The sequence below is a fragment of the Gorilla gorilla genome, chromosome 15, assembly GCF_029281585.2.
Source record: "Gorilla gorilla gorilla isolate KB3781 chromosome 15, NHGRI_mGorGor1-v2.1_pri, whole genome shotgun sequence".
NCBI classification, from domain to species: Eukaryota; Metazoa; Chordata; class Mammalia; order Primates; family Hominidae; genus Gorilla; species Gorilla gorilla.
The window spans coordinates 120,647,898-120,667,359 of record NC_073239.2 but is presented as its reverse complement, the minus strand read 5'-3'; the positions used below and the strand labels follow the sequence as shown (position 1 = coordinate 120,667,359).

At 46.3% G+C, this 19,462-nt stretch overlaps 1 protein-coding gene across 44 annotated transcripts in view; it reads right to left on the bottom strand.

Annotated features, from left to right (window-relative positions):
• Positions 1–19,462, bottom strand: part of KLC1 (kinesin light chain 1) — a 72,367-nt gene that overhangs the window by 7,442 nt on the left and 45,463 nt on the right. The window contains exons 10-16 of one of the 44 annotated variants that reach the window (XR_008671405.2): positions 18,475–18,524; positions 18,320–18,387; positions 16,553–16,661; positions 14,535–14,771; positions 6,864–6,994; positions 1,666–1,732; positions 462–543 (exon numbers count right to left, since the gene is read on the bottom strand). Coding sequence is in view for 41 of the 44 variants with exons in the window: in XM_055361644.2 (XP_055217619.1) it covers positions 478–543; positions 1,666–1,732; positions 6,864–6,994; positions 14,535–14,771; positions 16,553–16,661; positions 18,320–18,387; positions 18,475–18,524 (728 nt within the window). In the remaining 3 variants the exon portion in view is untranslated. Of the gene's footprint in view, positions 1–48; positions 544–1,665; positions 1,733–6,863; positions 6,995–7,850; positions 9,091–14,534; positions 14,772–16,552; positions 16,662–18,319; positions 18,388–18,474; positions 18,525–19,462 lie in introns of those variants that run through there. The other 43 variants (XM_004055751.4, XM_055361644.2, XM_055361647.2 and 40 more) reach the window with 43 other exon arrangements.

The following is a 19,462-nucleotide window of genomic DNA, read 5'->3' as shown; positions in this document are numbered from 1 at the left end:
CAGTGTCTGCTAAGCTTCAGGCTTTACTGCCATAGATCACTAAATGCCTATCGTTCTGAAAGGGGTACTTTATGTTTCCAGATTCTTAATTTACAGCCTTATTACAATATTACAATTTAAAAGAGAGTTTGGTGTCATGGCAAAAAGGTGGCAGGCAGGAAATGCAACAGCATCCGTGAGCAGGAGCCAATCCCCAGCGTGCTGAAGCCACCTCAGCGCCACCTCGGCCTCCCTGAGCCAGCCTGGCCAGGTCGTGGTCGGGGCGGCTCCTGGCACTGGGGCTGCAGGCCGGGTAACAGAATGCTGAGGCACGGCCTCCCGGGTGTTTTGAAAAGGCACCTCCAAGGTTGGTGGACGTCACTATCTAGGAAAGGAAGCCAAGGAGTGCGGCTGGCGCCTCTGGGCAGGGCGGTGAGGGGCATGGCAGGGCGGGGCGGTCTCACACTCCCAAGACAGGTTACCTAGCCCTGCTGGCCCTCAGTGGGCCAGGTCAGTGTGGCTGGCACTCAGAGCTCGCGAGTCGGCCAGACAATTATTTCGTTCCTGCATGAAAAAACAAATAGAAAAATTACACTTAACCAGGACTTCAAATGATGCCAGCTTCAAATGGCCTTAGGCCTAACAATACCAGCTGCACAGCTAAATCTAGGTTGGCATTCAAGAGGCCCGGGGTCAACGTGCATGTGGAAACTCCAAGAAACCAGAGGGCAAACACTGGGTCAGCTACAGAACCCTGTAAAATGAAGAGACTTTCTTTCCTCTTATCATTAGGGGTGCTTCAAGCAACATGTCCAGCACCCTACAAGCCTCTTTAACAGCCACCGAGAAGGGGGCTGGGGAAAAGCTTTCCTGAGATGGCTGCCTCCCAAGAGTGTTGGGGGACAGGTCGGGGCACTGGCCTGTCTGTGAGGATTAGTGGATCTGGACAACTGGGAGGGCAGTGCCTGGCCACTGTCGCGAGCTCTCAGCACCAGCACAGGGGCAGGGACTGCCAAGTCCCAACAGCTCGAGCTGCCGGGTGGGCCCCAGGCACCTGAGAAACAGGTTCTAGAGCAGCCACAGGCACCCGGCCACCCACTGACAGCCACACCAAAGGGCGGAGTGGATGAAAACTCAAACGGCCTCCGTGATGGGGAAGGGAGGCAGTACTTTCAGATGTAAACCTGATGTGTCTGTGTGAGACCCGAACAACTGCACCGAGTGCTTCAGATTTTAGTGTCAAATTGACAGCACGCTAGTCATCATGTTAACAGAGTTCTGAATACTTTTGAACACTGAACAACAGCTTAAGTAGACAATTAATTATTAATAGTTATAAACTTAGTAGAGGCTAAAATCAATCATACAAACTAGTAATTGGTCAAGCTTTGATAGTACTTTAACAGAATACATTAATTAGGTTAAACTATTTTTAAAGACCATTTGAGATCATTAATAAATATTCTGGGAATGTTCACCGTGTGAATATGCCCATAATTCACATCATCAGTGGTTAAGCAGAATATAAAAATACTACTGTCACAACTGTCTGTCTAGGAACAAACGTGGAGGCGTCCCCAGCCCTCTGCAGGAGCAGGGGCCGAGCAGGGGCCGGGTGCGGGTCTGCAGCAGACCTGCCAGCATGGTCTGGGCAGCCTAGGACACAACTCGGGGTAGGCTCCTTACTTGAAAGCGATCTTCAGCAGCCTTGCCACCCACGTTAAGGACATTCAGAGAGCTGGCACGCTTCATGCTGCAACCCGGACACGGACATGCAAGGACAAACGATCAGCACATCGGTCAACCAGCAACAGGAAGCACAAGCAAAGCCCCCTCCAACGCCTCTGTGACACTGGGGGCTCTAGGGACCTTGGCTTCATCTTGCTTGGGTAACCGGGGAGTCCTATGTCTCACTCTATTTAGTGCCCAGGAGAAAAGACCACAGTTTCTCTGCATCTTTCACAGCAAAATGCTTCTTTTAAAGTACCATATGCAAACTCAAAATGTCCTTAGACTTGCACTTTTAAAAAGTGGCTCATCTAGACTGGGTATAGTGGCTCAAGTCTGTAATCCCAATGCTTCGGAAGGCCAAGGCAGGAGGATCACTTAAGCCCAGGAGTTCAAGACCATCCTGGGTAACACGGGGAAACCCCATCTCTACAAAAATACAAAAATTCGCCAGGCGTGGTGGCATGCATCTGTAGTCCCAGCTGCTCAGGAGGCAGAGGTGGAGGATCACTTGAGCCCAGGAGGTCAAGGCTGCAGTGAGCCATGACTGCACCACTGCACTCCAGCCTGGGAGACAGAGCAAGAGCCTGTCTCTCTTTAAAACAAAACAAAACAAAAAAAAGACCAGCTGCAGTGGCTCACACCTGTAATCTTTGGGAGGCTGAGGCGGGCAGACTGCCTGAGCTCAGGAGTTTGAGACCAGCCTGAGCAACACGGTGAAACCCCATCTCTACTAAAATACAAAAAATTAGCTGGGCATGGTGGCATGTGCCTCTAATTCCAGCTACTTGGGAGGCTGAGGCAGGAAAATCATTTGAACCCAGGAGGCAGAGGTTGCAGTGAGCTGAGATCACGCCACTGCACTCCAGCCTACGCAAGAGTGAGACTCCACCTACCAAAAAAAAAAAAAAAAAAAGCCAGGCGTGGTGGCTCATGCTTGTAATTCCAGCACTTTGGGAGACTGAGGCGGGTGGATCACTTGAGGCCCAGAGCTCACAACCAGCCTGGGCAACATGGTGAAACCCTGTCTCTACTAAAAATGCAAAAAATTAGCCAGGCGTTATGGTACACACCTGTAATCCCAGCTACTCTGGAGGCTGAGGCACAAGATTCACTTAAGCCCAGGAGGCAGAGGTTGCAGTGAGCCGAGATCACTCCACTGTACTCCAGCCTGGGCGACAGAGCAAGACTCTGTCTCAGAAAAAAAAAAAAGAAAAAAAAGGTGAACCATCTGGGAGCAGAGAGGCTCTGCCTTCAGTCTGATGCTTTTCAGGGAGGGTGCTCAAGGGCTCATGTCAGACTCGTCACCACTAAGGGATCATGAAGAGACACTCAAAACTCACTGCTAAAAGAAGATGCATAAATATACTGTCATATTTTTTATCTTTCTATATTAAAAGCTGGGAAATCAACTTTACTGTTAGTAAAATAAACTCTGAAGCCAGTATTTCTCTACTTAGCAAAATGTAACATAAAGTCATGGTTCTCCATTTAAAGGGATACAGGAATGTATACATATATTTACTTTTCCTCCCATCTGATGTATTTAAAATACTTGATGAAATAGCCTGTAAATAATCTATAACTTAAATGATGGACAGGCATAAAATGACTGTCATTGTTCACCACCACCACGGATGCCTTTGAACATAAACTCCCCTGAAGTTTTAAAGCTAAAGCAGCCGATACTGAGGGTTACTTGAATTCTGAACGTGAACTGCATGCAACATGGACAGCGAACATGAGTGCAGCAGTTCCTGGCAAAGCCAAGGACGGTGGCTGTGAGGCTGAGGCACAGGCTTGAGGGGTGACAGGGACAGCCTCACACAGGACACTGGGATGAGGCTGAAAGCCCAGGGCACTCGCCCGTGTGTCAGCAGTGCTGTGAGCACAGCGCCTGGCACATGGCAGATACTCAGCCAGCCCCTGCCGAACAACTGCACCAAAAGCAAGACCTGAATTTCCTTATCCCCAGGCAAAACTCACCCCCAAAATGTCCCAACCAGGACAAAACAAAAACATCCCAATGAAGCCCACAACAGACATTGCTGGAGTCCCAAACAGGTTTTTCTCTACCTAGAACCACTCAAGAACAAAGTATAAAATCAAACCAAATCACAAGTAAATTATCATCTGACATACTCAGTTATTCTTGCTATAAAGTGGCCATTAACTTTTTTTTTTTTTTTTGAGACGAAGTTTCACTCCATCACCCAGGCTGGAGTGCAGTGGTGTGATCTTGGCTCACTGCAACCTCTGCCCTACTGGGTTCCAGTGATTCTCCTGCCTCAGCCTCCTGAGTAGCTGGGACCACAGGCATGCACCACCTGGCCCGACTAATTTTTGTATTTTTAGTAGAGATGGGGTTTCGCCATGTTGGCCAGGCTGGTTTCAAACTCCTGATCTCAAGTGATCCACCCACCTAGGCCTCCCAAAGTGCTGGGATTACAGGCATCAGCCACTGCACCGGCCGCCATTAACTCTTTTTAAAAGAGCTACACAACCTTCCCTCAAACCCCCTTTTACGAAACGAAAGAACAACTCGAATCCTCAACGTCTCTTCCTACCACTCTTGCGAACTGCCTTGTTTGAACATGTGGCATTCAAAACCTTTCAGTACAGTCACTGTTAGGAGTCAGCCAAACAGCAAGCTGCAAACACCCTGGTCCTTCAGCGATTCTCAAAAAGTGGCCCCGGGCCAGCAGCCCCAGCACTGTGGGAACTTGTGTGAAATGCAAATTCTGAGATCAGGGACTCAGGAATTGGAAACTCAGGGGTGGGGCCTCACAGTCCCTGTCTGAACAAACCCTCCAAAAGATGTCTGAGACTACTGTCTAGTTAATAAAAACAGTCACTCTTATTTGGAAAGATCATTCAGTTGTATGCATTTTACGGGATGCAATTTCCAAAGTCATGTAGAAAACGTTAGTCCGTGCAAGTGTGTGCATCTATGTCACATGGTTCAGGCTGGCAGTGCTACAGCCCCAAGAACACTGACCACAGTTCTAACACTGGGGACTGGTCACACACTGCTACATTTTTATCACGGCAAAGACACAAAACACGAAAAAACAGAACAACTCTGACAGCTGTCATGTGGGAGTGTGGTCCAAGTTACAACACTCAGCACCAGAACTGGACTCTGCACTTAAAAGGCTTCAAAACTTAAGATCCTCAAACAATCAGTGTGATCCCCTCCGGGAATTAAATAATGTCCAGAATGCTCTCTCTGGGCATCATGTAATTCCTGGAGGGGATCTGAGAGCTGCTGTGTGACTCATCACATCATTCCAAGGAAGCGACACCAAGCAGTCACGCAGCACTGCTCCAACCCTCTCAATGCTGTAAGAAGAAATGTGTAATCTCAAAATTCATCGAGAGGCAGATAGTAATCTATCATTTTGGTTCTGGAAATCTGTAAACATTTTAAAATAAGATCACTATTCCAAAGGCAATTTAAAATCCATTTCCCCCAAATAAGAGTTCATTTGTTTCATTGTAAGCAATTTGCTGCTAAGTCCCCATAAACTTCCAGAAGTCCAGTCTTCAAATCCTTGGGATCTTCCAGGGAGTTTTCTGAATGAACATTCGTGGGGCTCCTAAAACTCCCTCTCCAGAAATGGGCTGGAAAACAGTTGTGAGAAGCTCCTTACAAAAGCCACGTCACTCCTCTTGCCTCAGGCCTGCACCTCTCTCACAGCCATGAAGAGAAGTCTCCATCCACGACAGATACTCCCACAGGGATACCAAGCGGACAAGAGGGTGAGCCCTACCACCAAGGGACTGGGCCATCTCTGGCCACCCCGCACCCTGGCCGTGTATGGCAGCAGTTCTAAGGGCTTAGGTTATCAGGGATACTGAGAGAGATGAAAAAGTGGACATACTTTTTTTTTAAATAGCTTTTAAAAGACAAACTAGGCCAGGCGCGGTGGCTCACACCTGTAATCCCAGCAATTTGGGAGGCCGAGACGGGAGGATCACCTGAAGTCAGGAGTTCGAGACCAGCCTGGCTAACATGGTGAAACCCCGTTTCTACTAAAAATACAAAAAACTAGCCAGGCGTGGTGGCATGTGCCTGTAATCCCAGCTACTCAGGAGGCTGAGGCAGGAGAATCACTTGAACCCAGGAGGCGGAGGTTGCGGTGAGCCGAGATGGTGCCATTGCACTCCAGCTTGGGGAACAAGAACGAAACTCCATCTCAACAACAACAACGAAAAAGACAGAGTAACGAAACAAATGATCAGGCACATAACTTTATTATTTCCAATATGTTCTCCAGAAGAACTCGGTTTCACCATCCTGAGGTGATCAGACTTCTTACTCACAGAACTTAAAGTGGGATCACTTGTAAAATAGTTTTACTAGGAATCAGTCTCTAAAAAGTCGGTACCATTTAGGAAGTCAGAGTTACACAGAGTGGCTAGCAAAAGTCTGCCTCATGAGAAATACGTCCAAGCCAGGAGCAGCTGCCCAGAGGTGACCCTGGACACTGCGGCAGGGACAATCTGTCAACTCTGTGCACCATATTAAAAACAAAGGATATCTTAAGAACCAAATTCCTTTGACAACTTAAATGTTATTTTTCAAAAGCCTCTAAGACCCACGACTCAAACCTTTTTTTAAACATATGAAAAGCCTGAGGTTTTGAAAATCTCCTTATAATAAAGTCTTAAAAGTTCTGATCCTATTTGAAACCATTTTTCTCCCTATTATAATACTGTATGAGATTTAATATAGTCGTAGCTAACATCTGATTTATTTAAAAGATTAAAATTTTTAAAGAATTTAAACTAATGCTAATTTAAAAAATAATGCGTATCTAGAGTAAACAAGTTCAAAATGCTCAACGTTTTAATATAAATTCCCACATTTCGTTGCTAAGGCTTTCTTAGAACATGTGACAGAATCAAAAAATTCCATAAATTTCTTTTAAAGGTATTCGCCCTTTAGCCACTAACAGGAAGTTACCCAATTACTTCTCAACCTATCCTGGGAAAAACCTACGTGGCAACTATGAAACCCTTCCGTTGTGAGAATACGGGAACCAACTGGAGTGTCTTTCCTCAAGTCTGTGGGTGAGGAAGGCTGCGCTAGGAAGAGAAGCGGCCCAGCAGCCGGCGTGCAGGGAGTCGGGAGAGCTGGAAGAGATAGTTACCCGGGGTTCTTTGGCTCACTCTCTCGTGAACTTCCTCCCTTCAGCTTCCTAACCAGCTTCTCACTGCTGCGTCTAATGGAAGCCCGGAGTTTGCTAAAGGAACCACTGCGTTTTAAAGATCCAGTGCCATCCTGAAAAAAACGTGAACAAACGTGAAGCTGCAGGTGGTTCTCCCTCCTTCCCACAAGAGCCACACCGGGTGCAAATAAGAGCTCCACCAAGGCCGCCCTGCTTGCCAGCAGCTCACTGCTGACAGAGTCTTGCAGAAACCACCAATTACCATGTACGTGAATATACTTTAACTAGAAATTGTTCTTTTTAAATTTCATTAAAGATAATCCAATGATCATGAAAACCTTTGGACATAAGGAAGCTCATTCAAACAAGTGATCGCATCCCAAAAGCAATGTGAATCCTACTATTTTGAGACAAAAGCCAACACACAAAGTCTCAAGAAAATTAAAGCAGCTTCTAAGAATTATCATCAAAATCGACTTCCACATTTAACAGATACATAAGCATCTGGTACAAGTAACACAGTACAGGACCCAAACCATTTGGATCTGACAGAGGCTCTTCCTTTTAACAGTTTCGTCTAAATGCAATAGTTGGAGGTACTGTTTCCTTCAGTAAATTTTACAGAACAGTTTCATTAAATGTTAACTATAAAGGTGGTTGGAAAATTAAATAAAATGCTCATTCTATACAAATAACTAAAAATCCTCAGACAACCTTGTAGGGAGGTGAGAGTGCCCAGCTCTCATCTTAATTGATTCAGGTATTAATAAGTGAAATACTTGGCAGTATCTGAACATGAAAATAAAAAACACAGAGTGAAGAAGATGTGCATACAGCAGCATTTCTTCTTGGAAGGAACTCCTTGGTGAGATGAACTGTCACCCCATGACCCCTAGCAGCTGTGCCATGCGGCGTTTCATGGATAAAGAATGAGAAGTTCTACCAAGCAGACAGACGCCAAGACACAGGTCAGTCGGAGTGAGTTTATTAGAAGTTAGAAAGACACAAATACACAAATCACTGAGCACTTCAAGATTAGTAGAGAAAAGCAGAATGCCCAAATTTCACACACAGACTACACAGCAAATGCTACTGGGGCATATCCTAGGGAGACCCGGAGTCCGAGCGGGGCCCCCAGGGCTCTAAGTACCACGGAGCACGTGCGGCACATGCCTTGCTCTAAGGCTTAGTTACGTCAACAGGTCACCGTCATGCCATTGCAACAACACCTTGTGTGACACTTAACTACCTGTTATCAAAGTGAACAGCTAATCGCTCTTAATTTTTAAACTCGTGTATTACACAGTAAATGGATTTTATTAATACAGTTTATATTACTAAGTACATATCTGGCAAAGCTACATGTATACAGAAATCAGGAACCCCCCCAAAAAGGACAGCAGCACCGAAAGGAATGGCCAGTTCACAGAGAGGTGCAGCTCTGACAAGATCCTAGGGGCTGCTAGACACAGCGGGCAGCACTGGAGAGAGAAGGGAAGCTGCGGGAGACGCCACCCGTCATGCAGGAGACAGTGTGAGAGTCACGGGCGGCTAGGCCTGTCAGACAGAAAGGAGAGAGAAAACCCACGTGAAACCGCGGCGAGGAAAGGCAACAGGCTCTGCATAACAGCCTGGCTTACAGTATTTCTAGGTCACAAGTCTCAGCAGCCTTCTGAGTGGCTTTAGGACTGGGATGACCTTCTGCCTGCTTCTACCAGCCCAGCATAAAGCAGGTGCTGGGCCTCGTGGTGCATTTCACAGAATCCAGACTGGTCCATTCCCAACGGTCATCAAAGTAAATGTCAACACTTTAAGTGTAAAGACTGGCAACGTATTAGAAATCTCCTTGACACTCGGTGTAAAAGGCTTTACAAGTAACTGTACATAAGGAGATTATGCGATGAAAAACACAGGGACCAAAATAAAGGCTACAGGTATGACTTTCATTCTCTTAAAAACACATTTTAGACATTTCAGAAACTTTAGGAAACCACGGACTTTAAAAGTCTACAGCCCATTTTAAACATGCAGTTGATAATCCAAAAGAAAATTAATTTCCACAGGCAGCAATGCGTCCTGGGTCCTGCCAGATTGGAAAGCCGACGTCTCGACAGAAGCATCAGACGGCAGGGCCTGCGCCCCGCCCGCTCGGACTCACCATGGGACGCTGAGCAAGTCATTTAACCAGCCCGAGCTTCATTTTTCTCATCTTTAAAATGGAAAAATAACACTTGTTACCAACACCTCAAAAATGTGGGGAGGACAAGAAAACATAAGTTTTTGCTGCTCTTTAGAAAAAGGATGCTAAAATGCTAACATATCGTCATTAACAGTGCAGCCCTTGCTGTTCATTTCAAAACTCAGTGCTACACTACAGTAGTATTATAATACACCTGAACTAAATACTTGGCAGAACACAGAAGATTCATTTCACTCAGATTCAAAAGTATTTCATGTGACACACACACGCACACGCGTGCACACACGCTCACTCATGCTCTCTCTCCCCTCTGCAGCTGCAGGAGTAGCAAGCTGACAGCTGACAGCTGGGCAATGGGCCCAGGAGTCCCAGAACTGGGGTCCGACCCAGCTGCCTCCTGCTCCCTGAGCCTCTGCAGACCCAGACCAGCACCTGGGGTTGGCAATGGAGCGGGTCTGCCCCACTCTGGGTCAGTCTGCCTGCTTCCCTGAACTTGCCACCTGAAGACCTTGGCTGTGAGAACCAGGGGGAAGGCCGGCGGCTGCCCTGGCCCAGGCAGATTTCCATTCAACTGGACTTCAGGGCCTGGGAGGATTCACTGCATTCTAACAGCTTAAGAAACTGTCTGCCTCTTTATATTACTGGGAAAGAATATTCACATTACAAAGGTGGGTTACCTGAGCAGGATTAATAGGATAGTGTGTTCACAGTTTAAAAATATGCAGTCATCACTATTATCTGTATACAGGAGGATCTCAGATAATTTGGTGCTTAAGTTTATTTATTTTTGGCATATTCTAGTTGTCTTACTAGTGTAATTTGAGACAGATTCTGGCTCTGTCGCCCAGGCTGGAGTGCAGTGGCATGATCTTGGCTCAATGCAGCCTCCACCTACTGGGTTCAAGTGATTCCCTGCCTCAGCCTCCTGAGTAGCTGGGATTACAGGCGCGCGTGACCATGCCTGGCTGATTTTTGATTTTTTCGCACAGACGAGTTTTCGCCATGTCGGCCAGGCTGGTCTCGAACTCCTGGCCTCAAGTGATTCACCCGCCTCGGCCTCCCAAAGTCCTGGGATTACAGGCATGAGCCACCTCGCCCAGCCCTTATTGTCATTTTTTAAAAATAAAAATTCATCTATTTCTAACCATATATTCCATTCCCCAATAATCCTAGGTAAGAATTTAGTGTATTCGAAACGTGTAGAAATCTTAACATGGGAGCAGTGTGAAAAGAATGGCAAGACGGAGAGAGGCTGCTTCAGAAGGCCCCAGCAGAGCTGGTGACCTGCAGACAGACAAAGGTGGTGCAGCTGGGAGGCAGACCCCGGGCTCCACCTAGGATAGAGGATGTGTGATGTGGCTCTGTGTGTCTCATGGGACCACTGTAAAGAACTGCTAAATGATGAGACAGCCCAAGGGGCTCCCACATCCCAACAGGGACCTGGGGCTGGTGGCTGACACATGCACATCACACCATGAACATGAAGCCACACGGACAGCAGTTATAGAAGACCCAGTTTTACCCAGAAAAGGATTTCTGTGCACAATGCAGTTGCATTTTCAGAGACAAGACCATGAGAGAGAGCCAACTGAGACTCACGGTGACAGCGGCTTCCAGATCTGCATGTGTCACACGAAAACGAGGTCACAGAAGTGCCGCTGTCAAGTAGTTTAATCATAGTCCCTACCGTGTGTACCTAAAGAAGAGAACTGTCCTTCCCTGGGCAAACCACCCACCAGGTCGAGACTCCGATCCAGACGCTCCCTGCACATTACCAGCGTCTGTCACCGCCTGCTTTCCTTCTCAGTTCTGTGTGACACCAACGCCCAGGGCCCACAGGGGACGATTATCATTAGCCAGTTTGTCCTTTCTTTGACCACATAACTCTTTGTTTTCAATGTTACTTATGAATATTGAGAAAAACTGAGCCCAATATCTGGTGTATGTGGTTATTATAACTTAATCAAAAGCTGTCACATTCATTCCTGGCAGTCACTTCTGCTGAAGCTGTAACTTCCCAACAGGGAGGCACAATGTTTTTCCCTATGGTAGTAGTTTTCAACCTTTTAAAAAGCATTAAAATGCCTTTTAGGCTGAGGCAGGAGAATCGCTGGAACCCGGAAGGCAAAGGTTGCAGTGAGTGGAGATTGTGCCACCTAACTCCAGCCTGGGCAACCTCCATCTCAAAAAAAGAAAAAAAATACATATACATACATATACATATACATATATATATATAATCGAAATCACATTTTCTCATTATACAGATAACAGGTATAGTTGTTTTCTTTTCTTTTTTTTTTTTTCTCGAGACACTCTTGCTCTGTCACCCAGGATGGAGTGCGGTGGCGTGATCTCGGCTCACTGCAACCTCTGCCTCCAGGTTTCAAGGGATTCCCCTGCCTTGGCCTCCCAAGTAGCTGGGATTACAGGTGCCTGCTACCATGCCCAGCTAATTTTTGCATTTTTAGTAGAGACAGAGTTTCCCCATGTTGGCCAGGCTGGTCTCAAACTACTAACCTCAAATGATCCACCCGCCTTGGCCTCCCAAAGTGGTGGGATTACAGGCATGAGCTACAGCAACCGGCCACAGGTATAGTCTTTTTTTTTTTTTTCTTTTTGAGACAGAGTCTTGCTCTGTCACCCAGGCTGGAGTGCAGTCTTGCCTGGCTCACGGGCAGCTTGGCTCACGGCAAGCTCCGCCTCCCGGGTTCACATCATTCTCCTGCCTCAGCCTCCTGAGCAGCTGGGACTACAGGCGCCCGCAACCATGCACGGCTAATTTTTTATATTTTTAGTAGAGAGGGGGTTTCACCGTGTTGGCCAGGATGGTCTCGATCTCCTGACCTCGTGATCCGCCCGCCTCAGCCTCACAAAGTGCTGGGATTACAGGTGTGAGCCACCGTGCCCGGCAAGGTATAGTCTTAATATTTACCTCAACACCTATTTCTCTGTTTTAACTTAATTGCATAATACTGAAAAAAATCTTGATGCACACAAATAAGTGGCTACAGTGGTAACGGTTTGCTTTGCAATCTCAGGGAAATTTTCACTTAAACAGAAACAGCATGAGAAACTTTGTTCTAACATCTATATAAAGACAAACTAATGTGCTGACCTGCACCGTGTTAATATTTAAATCAGACAACAGTTAAAATGGGCCCCTTTTACTGTCTCTAATTATCCCTCAAAAAAGTTGATTAAAAATTAATACCTATGTGCATACTGCCCTACCATTTAAAAAATAAGAAAAGTCGGTGGTTTATGCCTGTAATCCCAGCACTTTGGGAGGCCGAGGCGGGCAGATCACGAGGTCAGGAGTTAGAGACCAGCCTGGCCAACATGGTGAAACCCTGTCTCTACTAAAAATAAAAAAATTAGCCAGGTGTGGTGGCACACACCTGTAATCCCAGCTCCTCAGGAGGCTGAGGCAGGAGAATTGCTTGAACCAGGAGGCAGAGGTTGCAGTGAGCCGAGATAGCGTGACTGCACTCCAGCCTGGGCGACAGAGCAAGATTCTTGTCTCGGGGGGAAAAAGTGTACTTTGAAAAGAAAATCAAAAGTTGGTCGAGTTTAGCATTCTGCCTTCTCAGAACCTTAGAGTTGTGGGGTTGGAGGCCAAGGCCTTCCTCTGAAGACTCTGAGGCAGCCTCAGCTGCCCACCCAGTGAATTCACTCACTTTATCTAAGACTCCATCTGAAGAGGGGGCTGCCTCCATGCGCAAAGTGAGTCTAGGAACCACTGCACTGGATAATTTAAAACTCAAACTGTTTTGGTAGATCACCCGTGGCCAACGCACCCTGGGATGAATTCCATCACACCTGCAGAGCTACCAGGGGACACACCAGAAACACAGCCTGCGCATGGCCTATAGAATCAGGTGTCCAAAGTGAGAAAGGAAGCATGGAAGGAGGAAACCAGCAGGCGCGCAGAGGAGCAGCTGCTTTCATCCCCAGCAGCGACACTTCCAGCCCGCGGGCCTGATGGGGACACCTGCCCACGAACCCCCTGCAGGGGACACGAGTTCTCCTTCCTCTCCGAGTCCATCTTTAAGATGGTAACAGAGCTCTAAATCGTCACAATTTTATCATCAGATGATTTCATGTCAACATGGACCTAGAAATACTGTCTCAAGAGAAACTTCCTCCAGAACTTCATTCAAGAGGATCACAATCTGCACCCTGGCTCCTAGAGCCTAGATAAAGGACTTGTCCTTCTATACGAAGCATGCAGGTACGACAGCAACCAAGAGAAGAGTACAGTACACAGTTCTGACAGGATGCGGGCGACAGGGAGGCCTGCGGGCCAGGATTTCAGTTTAGACTACTGCCCAACTGGGGTTGAGTGGGCAAAGCAGATGCTGATTGGTTGTCTTGGCACAGAGAAAAACCAAAGCAAGAAAGCTGCCAGATAGACAGTCAAAGAGAATGTTCTCCCTCAAATTTTGCTACTAACATTTTTTATAAAATATTTATTTAGAATGCTAGCTCCTACCAAATTGCTATAGCTATAGAAAATCCTGAAGAATAAAAGGATTTACATTGTAAGAAAGCCCAAAACTACAATTTGGCAGAACATCTGTAGAATTATAACTAATCAAACTGTACTACGGCAACTTCAAAAAACCAACTGTGCCCCTAGATGAGTCAAATGCCGCCTTCAATTCTCCCTGACAAAAGCAAAATACCAAAGACACCAGCTTATGTATCAAAAAAAAAAAAAATCCATGTGCTAAAAAATTCACTGGAGAAAAAATGTCCAGAAGGCCACATGGTCTTTGGCAACCAGTGGATAAACAGCAGTGGTTAGGAATTTCCAGGGGCAAACCAGTAAAACCCAGAGGGGGCCCTGTGCAGCCTCTCAGGCACATGGCGGGCTGGCAACCAGGAAGAGCCAGCCCCAAAGATCTGGACGCCCTCTCAGGGGAAATGCAGGATGCTCAGGACTGAGGCAGGACATCAAGAGAGCAGCCACGTAAGCTCTTGTTTCTGACCTGTTTTCTAAAAACAAATTCCACTTAAACAGCATCTCCCTTTAAAGCATTTCAACTCATTCTAACAAAATCTAGAGCAGCCTGGTCAGTGAAGTTAGGAGCACTGGAGTTAGCAATGAAATGGGTGAGTTAAAGAAGCAAGTTAGTTATCTGCCACACTGATCCCAATATTAAAATGAAACCAGATAGGGATCATGCTTTAAATAGCCAGGACACTCAATCAGCATTTAAGTGCTCAAAGTTAAGCCAAACAGCTTTCATGGATTCCTGAGAAGAAAATTACCACTTTAAACAAATAACAGACTTCAGTATTAGCAGAAGTGAAGAACTTACAGAAAGCTTAATTGGCACTTAATTTGAGAAAAGCAGAAGGTCTAGCACATGAGACAGGAGGAAGGCCTGGCAAGCGCCACTTGGGGGCGCCTCCCGGAGCACGTGCCCGCTGTGTACTGTACTTACCCCGTTCCACTCTACGCTCATACTCACTTCCTCCCCTCCGTCAGGGCCACTCTCGTACTTGACCACGTCCACGTTGAGGCTCTCACGGCTCCTGCGCTTCTCCATGTTCTCAGGGTCATTGAGCACTTCTGCCACCCTCTGTTTGTGAACATTGTCAAGACCCTGTGAGCCAGGCAGGGGAAAATGGTTTGACCCATTAGCACTTAAGATTTTCTTAGGTATTTCTGAGATACTTCGCTAGAAAAAAAAAAAAAAAAAAACAGTTCTTAATCACTGGAGGGAAAAGCATTGGAAGACTGGTTCCTTGGAGCAGGTGAGGGTGGAGGCGGGGAACTGGAAACACAAAGGACCCCTTAGGGGAACAGTGATGGGGCTTGGATTGCACAGGGTGTGTGCCCGTGTTCAACTATTCTGGGTCTATACCTAGGACTGCAACTGCTGGGTCATGTGGTTTTCTAAGTTTAACTTTTAGATAAGCCATCAAACTTCTCCAGTGCCTGAACCATTTTACATTCCCACCAGCAAGAAGACATGAGGCTCCAGCGTCTCCACCTCCTCACCAATGCCTATTTTCCATTTGTTCGCTTATTATAGCCAGTCTAGTGGGGATGAGGTAGTATCTCACTGTGATTTCAGTTAATATTTCTATAATGACTAAAGATGTTGAGTATCTTTTCATGTGATTGTTGGCTATCTATATATCATCTTCAGTAAAATGTCTATTCAGGTCCTTTGCTCATTTTTTAACTGGGTTGTCTTTTTGTCTGGATACCAAAACCTTATGAGATACATCATTTGCAAATATCTTCCCCCGTTGCATGGGTGTCTTTTCACTTTTTCTTTTTTTTTTTCTTTCTTTGAGACAGGGTCTCGCTCTGTTGCCCAGACTGGAGTGCAGTGGTACCATCTAAGCTCACTGCAACCTCCAGCTCCTGGGTTCAAGCGATCCTCCCACCTCAGACTCCCAAATAGCTGGGACCACAGGCTTGGGACAACACACCTGGCTAATTTTAAAAAAAAAATTTTTGTAGAGACAAAGTATCACTATGTTGCCCAGGCTGGTTGCCCTGAGCTCAAGGGATCCTCCTACCTCAGCCTCCCAAAGTGCAGGAATTGCAGGTGCTCAGCACCACACCCAGTCCCCTTTCACTTTCTTGATGATGTCCTTAGATGCACGAGAGCTTTTAACTTTGGTGAATCCAACACATCTAGTTTTTATTTTGCTGTTCATGCTTTTGGGGTCATATTCATGCTATTTTATTTTATTTTAATTTTTGAGACGGAGTCTTGCTCTGTTGCCCAGGCTGGAGTGCAGTAGCGCAATCTCGGCTCACTGCAACCTCTGCCTCCTGAGTTCAAGCGACTCTCCTGCCTCAGCCTCCCCAGTAGCTGGGACTACAGGCTTGTGCCACTGCACTGTGTTTTTAGTAGAGATGGGGTTTTTCCATGCTAGCCAGGCTGGTCTCGAACTCCTGACCTCAGGCAATCCACCCACCTTGGCCTCCCAAAGTGCTGGGATTCAAGTGTGAGCCACTGTGCCCAGCCTCATGCTTTTTTTTTTTTTTTTTTTAAATTGAGATGGAGTCTCGTTCTGTCACCCAGGTTGGAGTGCAGTGGCATGATATCGGCTCACTGCAGCCTCCACCTCCCAGGTTCAAGTGATTCTCCTGTCTCAGCCTCCCGAGTAGCTGGGATTACAGGATTACAGGCGTGTGCCACCACGCCCAGCTAATTTTTGTATTTTTAGTAGAGACGGGGTTTCACCATGTTGGCCAGGCTGGTCTTGAACTCCTGACCTCAGGTGATCTGCCCACGCTGGCCTCCCAAAGTGCTGGGATTAAAGGTGTGAACCACCACGCCCAGCCTCATGCTCTTTTAAACAATATAACTTTATTTGTTCAAACTAAAATAATCAACATTTTCTATTTCTAAATCAAGCTTTCAATAAAAGTCATGTAAAAGAGAAGCATTCAATTCAAAGTTCCCATGGGCCGGTTAAGGACAGAAGTATGACTAACCTGTTTACGAGATCTCATAGCAGCTTCTTCTAATGTTTCTGCAGCTTCAAATTTGCCTTGACGTCTGTAAAGTGCCCCAAGGTTTTTTAGAGTGGTTGTAACAGTTGGACTGTAAGAAAGCACATGACATACAGAACTATGACATATAAGCTCTGAACAACCACTATCAACAGCACATAATCTAAAGAACTAACAGACTTCTGTTTTGGCTTGAATATGTTTTAACTTTCTCTTGTACTTTTTTGAAACTGTAAAATTGTAAAGCGTTCTTCCCTCTCAGGTAGCTCTGCCTCCCATGACCCTGGCCCGTCCTGTAGACAGCCCCTGCAGGCCAGGCTAACACCACACTCCATCCAGGCTGAGGTGGCTCTCACAGACCACTGGCCACTCTGTCAACAGAAACATCTGGGCCAGGTCTGTGTGGTATCAGCATGCTTTCCCTGGAGACGACTTGGTCTGCGCCGGCAGTAACGACGAACAGTGCTCTGAATGTTGCTGCTCATGTGCTCCCGTCTCCCCTCAAGTACCCGGGAGAAGAGAGCAAAGCAGAACCTCCTTATCAGTGGGGTGTGAGGGCAGAGGATAAATGCTTCATGTACCAGGGAAGCAATAAGCAGATGGCCGAGAGGACGGCTGTGTTTCTGTGTTCTTTCTTTCTTATTTTTCAAACTGTATCATTGGGCTTGATGTTTCTGCATTCTTGATAGAGCAGACTTACTAAAAAAAATTATAAATAAACCTAGATTCATTTTAGCATAGATAAGTACTTCGAGAGATTTCTGTTCACTTTCTTACAATAGGCATTTTGGGTACAGAAATAAAGAAGCTATTTTCTATGTCTCTGAAACAAGTAATCTATGGTAAGTGCTATGGGAGCCCTAGAGAGAGTTCAGAGAGTTTTCTGAAAATAGATGAATGGTAGGCTGAGTCTTAAAGGATGAGGAAAGTTAAGAGTGGAAAGACACAGTGGCTCACACCTGTAATCCCAGCACTTTGGGAGGCCAAGGCGGGTGGATCACCTGAGGTCAGGAGTTCAAAACCAGCCTGGTCAACACGGTGAAACTCCATCTCTACTAAAAATACAAAAATTAGCCGGGCATGGCGACAGACTGTAGTCCCAGCTATGCGGGAGGCTGAGGCAGGAGAATCACTTGAACCTGGGAGGTGGAGGTTGCAGTGAGCCATGATCGTGCCATTGCACTCCAGCCTGGGTGACAAGAGCGAAACTCCGTCTCAAAAAAAAAAAAAAAAAGAGTGGAAAGACAGCAAAACAGGTGAGCCACCTGGACCCAGGGACAGCAGCCATCACAGAGGGCAGTCTGCACAGGCTCGGGCTCAAGAGGCAAGGCTCTCGGGCCAGCCACGGAGGGGCCTACACTTCCCTCTGCAGAGGACAAGGCCCCATGGGCTGTGAGGAAAAGGAGTGTGTGTGGGTCTGTGTCTCCAGCGCTGTGTGTGAGGGGCTGGCTTTCCCAGGCCTGCTGGCACGCTTGTCATGAATTTACTGTATGGTTTCTGCCATTAAAAGTAAAAGTAATGGCAAAATCGCAATTACCTTTGCACCAACCTAACATGATAGTGGGTTTTATACACGTAAGTGATCTCATTTACAAGGTTAGTGGGGTTTTTTAAATTGGAATTCGGAAAAACATGGGACTGTGCACTTAAGGAACACTACACATTGGTCATTTATAAGCTGCCCTGTAGAACACAATTACCTTCCCCCTGCTTTTTGGTTTTTCCAGCCAAACACGATTCCAGACATACCTATCAACTTTGCAGGCTTTGTACCAGCCGCCATACTCTCCAAAAGATGTCCCATCCTTTTGCTTTCCCTAAATTATAAGAAATAATTTCAAATGAATAATTATCTTGAATGCAGTATATACAATTTAGAAAATCTCAAAATAATAAATTCTTACTTTGCATTCTTCTCTTTCTTCAGCATGCATCCAGATGGGTTTATTTTCATCTAGGGAAGAAAACACAGCATACAGGTTGAGCATCCTTAATCCAAAACTCCAAAATCTGAACTGCTCTAAGGGGAATTTCCTTTGAGTGTCAAGTCGGCACTCGAAAAGTTTCAAACTTTGGAGCACTTTGAATAATGGGATACTTAACCTGTACTATAAATGAAGGATAACAGAGCCTGCTAAGTAAACTAGAAATCATGAAGCCTCTGTGGTTGCTTTTTTATTTTTTTGAGATGGAGTCTCACTCTGTTGCCCAGGCTGGAGTGCAGTGGTGTGATCCCGCCTCACTGCAACTTCCAGCTCCTGGGTTCAAGTGACTCTCCTGCCTCAGCCTCTCAAGTAGCTGGGATTATAGGCACCCGCCACCACACCCAGCTAATTTTTTTGTATTTTTAGTAGAGATGGGGTTTCGTCATGTTGGCCAGGCTGGTCACTCCTGACTTCAAGTGATCCACCTGCCTCAGCCTCCCAGTGTTAGGATTACAGGCGTGAGCCACCGCGCCCAGCCTGTTTTCTTTTTTATATGATCCTTGTTAGATACTACTTCTTACAGCATGGACAGATTAGGTTCACACTGGAGGAAAAAGTCTATGGATGACAGAGCTGGACACCAAGCAACAGGTAAGACACAGGGTACAGAATCAATGTCCTGAGACAGGTGAGCAACTGTCGAGACACCCCAGCAAATGCTAGGGCCCTGGAATGTAACTTCTAAAATGCCAGCTGCTCAAGTAGCACAAGGGAGTATTCAGAATGTGAGCACTAAACAAAAACATTAAACAATAGTCTAAGAAAAAGTAGTAAGAAGTTGCTAGCAAAAGTAGAAAAGATACAAATCAAGGCCGGGTGCAGTGGCTCACACCTATAATCCCAGCACTTTGGGGGACTTAGGCAGGAGGATCACCTGAGGTCAGGAGTTCGAGACCAGTCTGGCCAA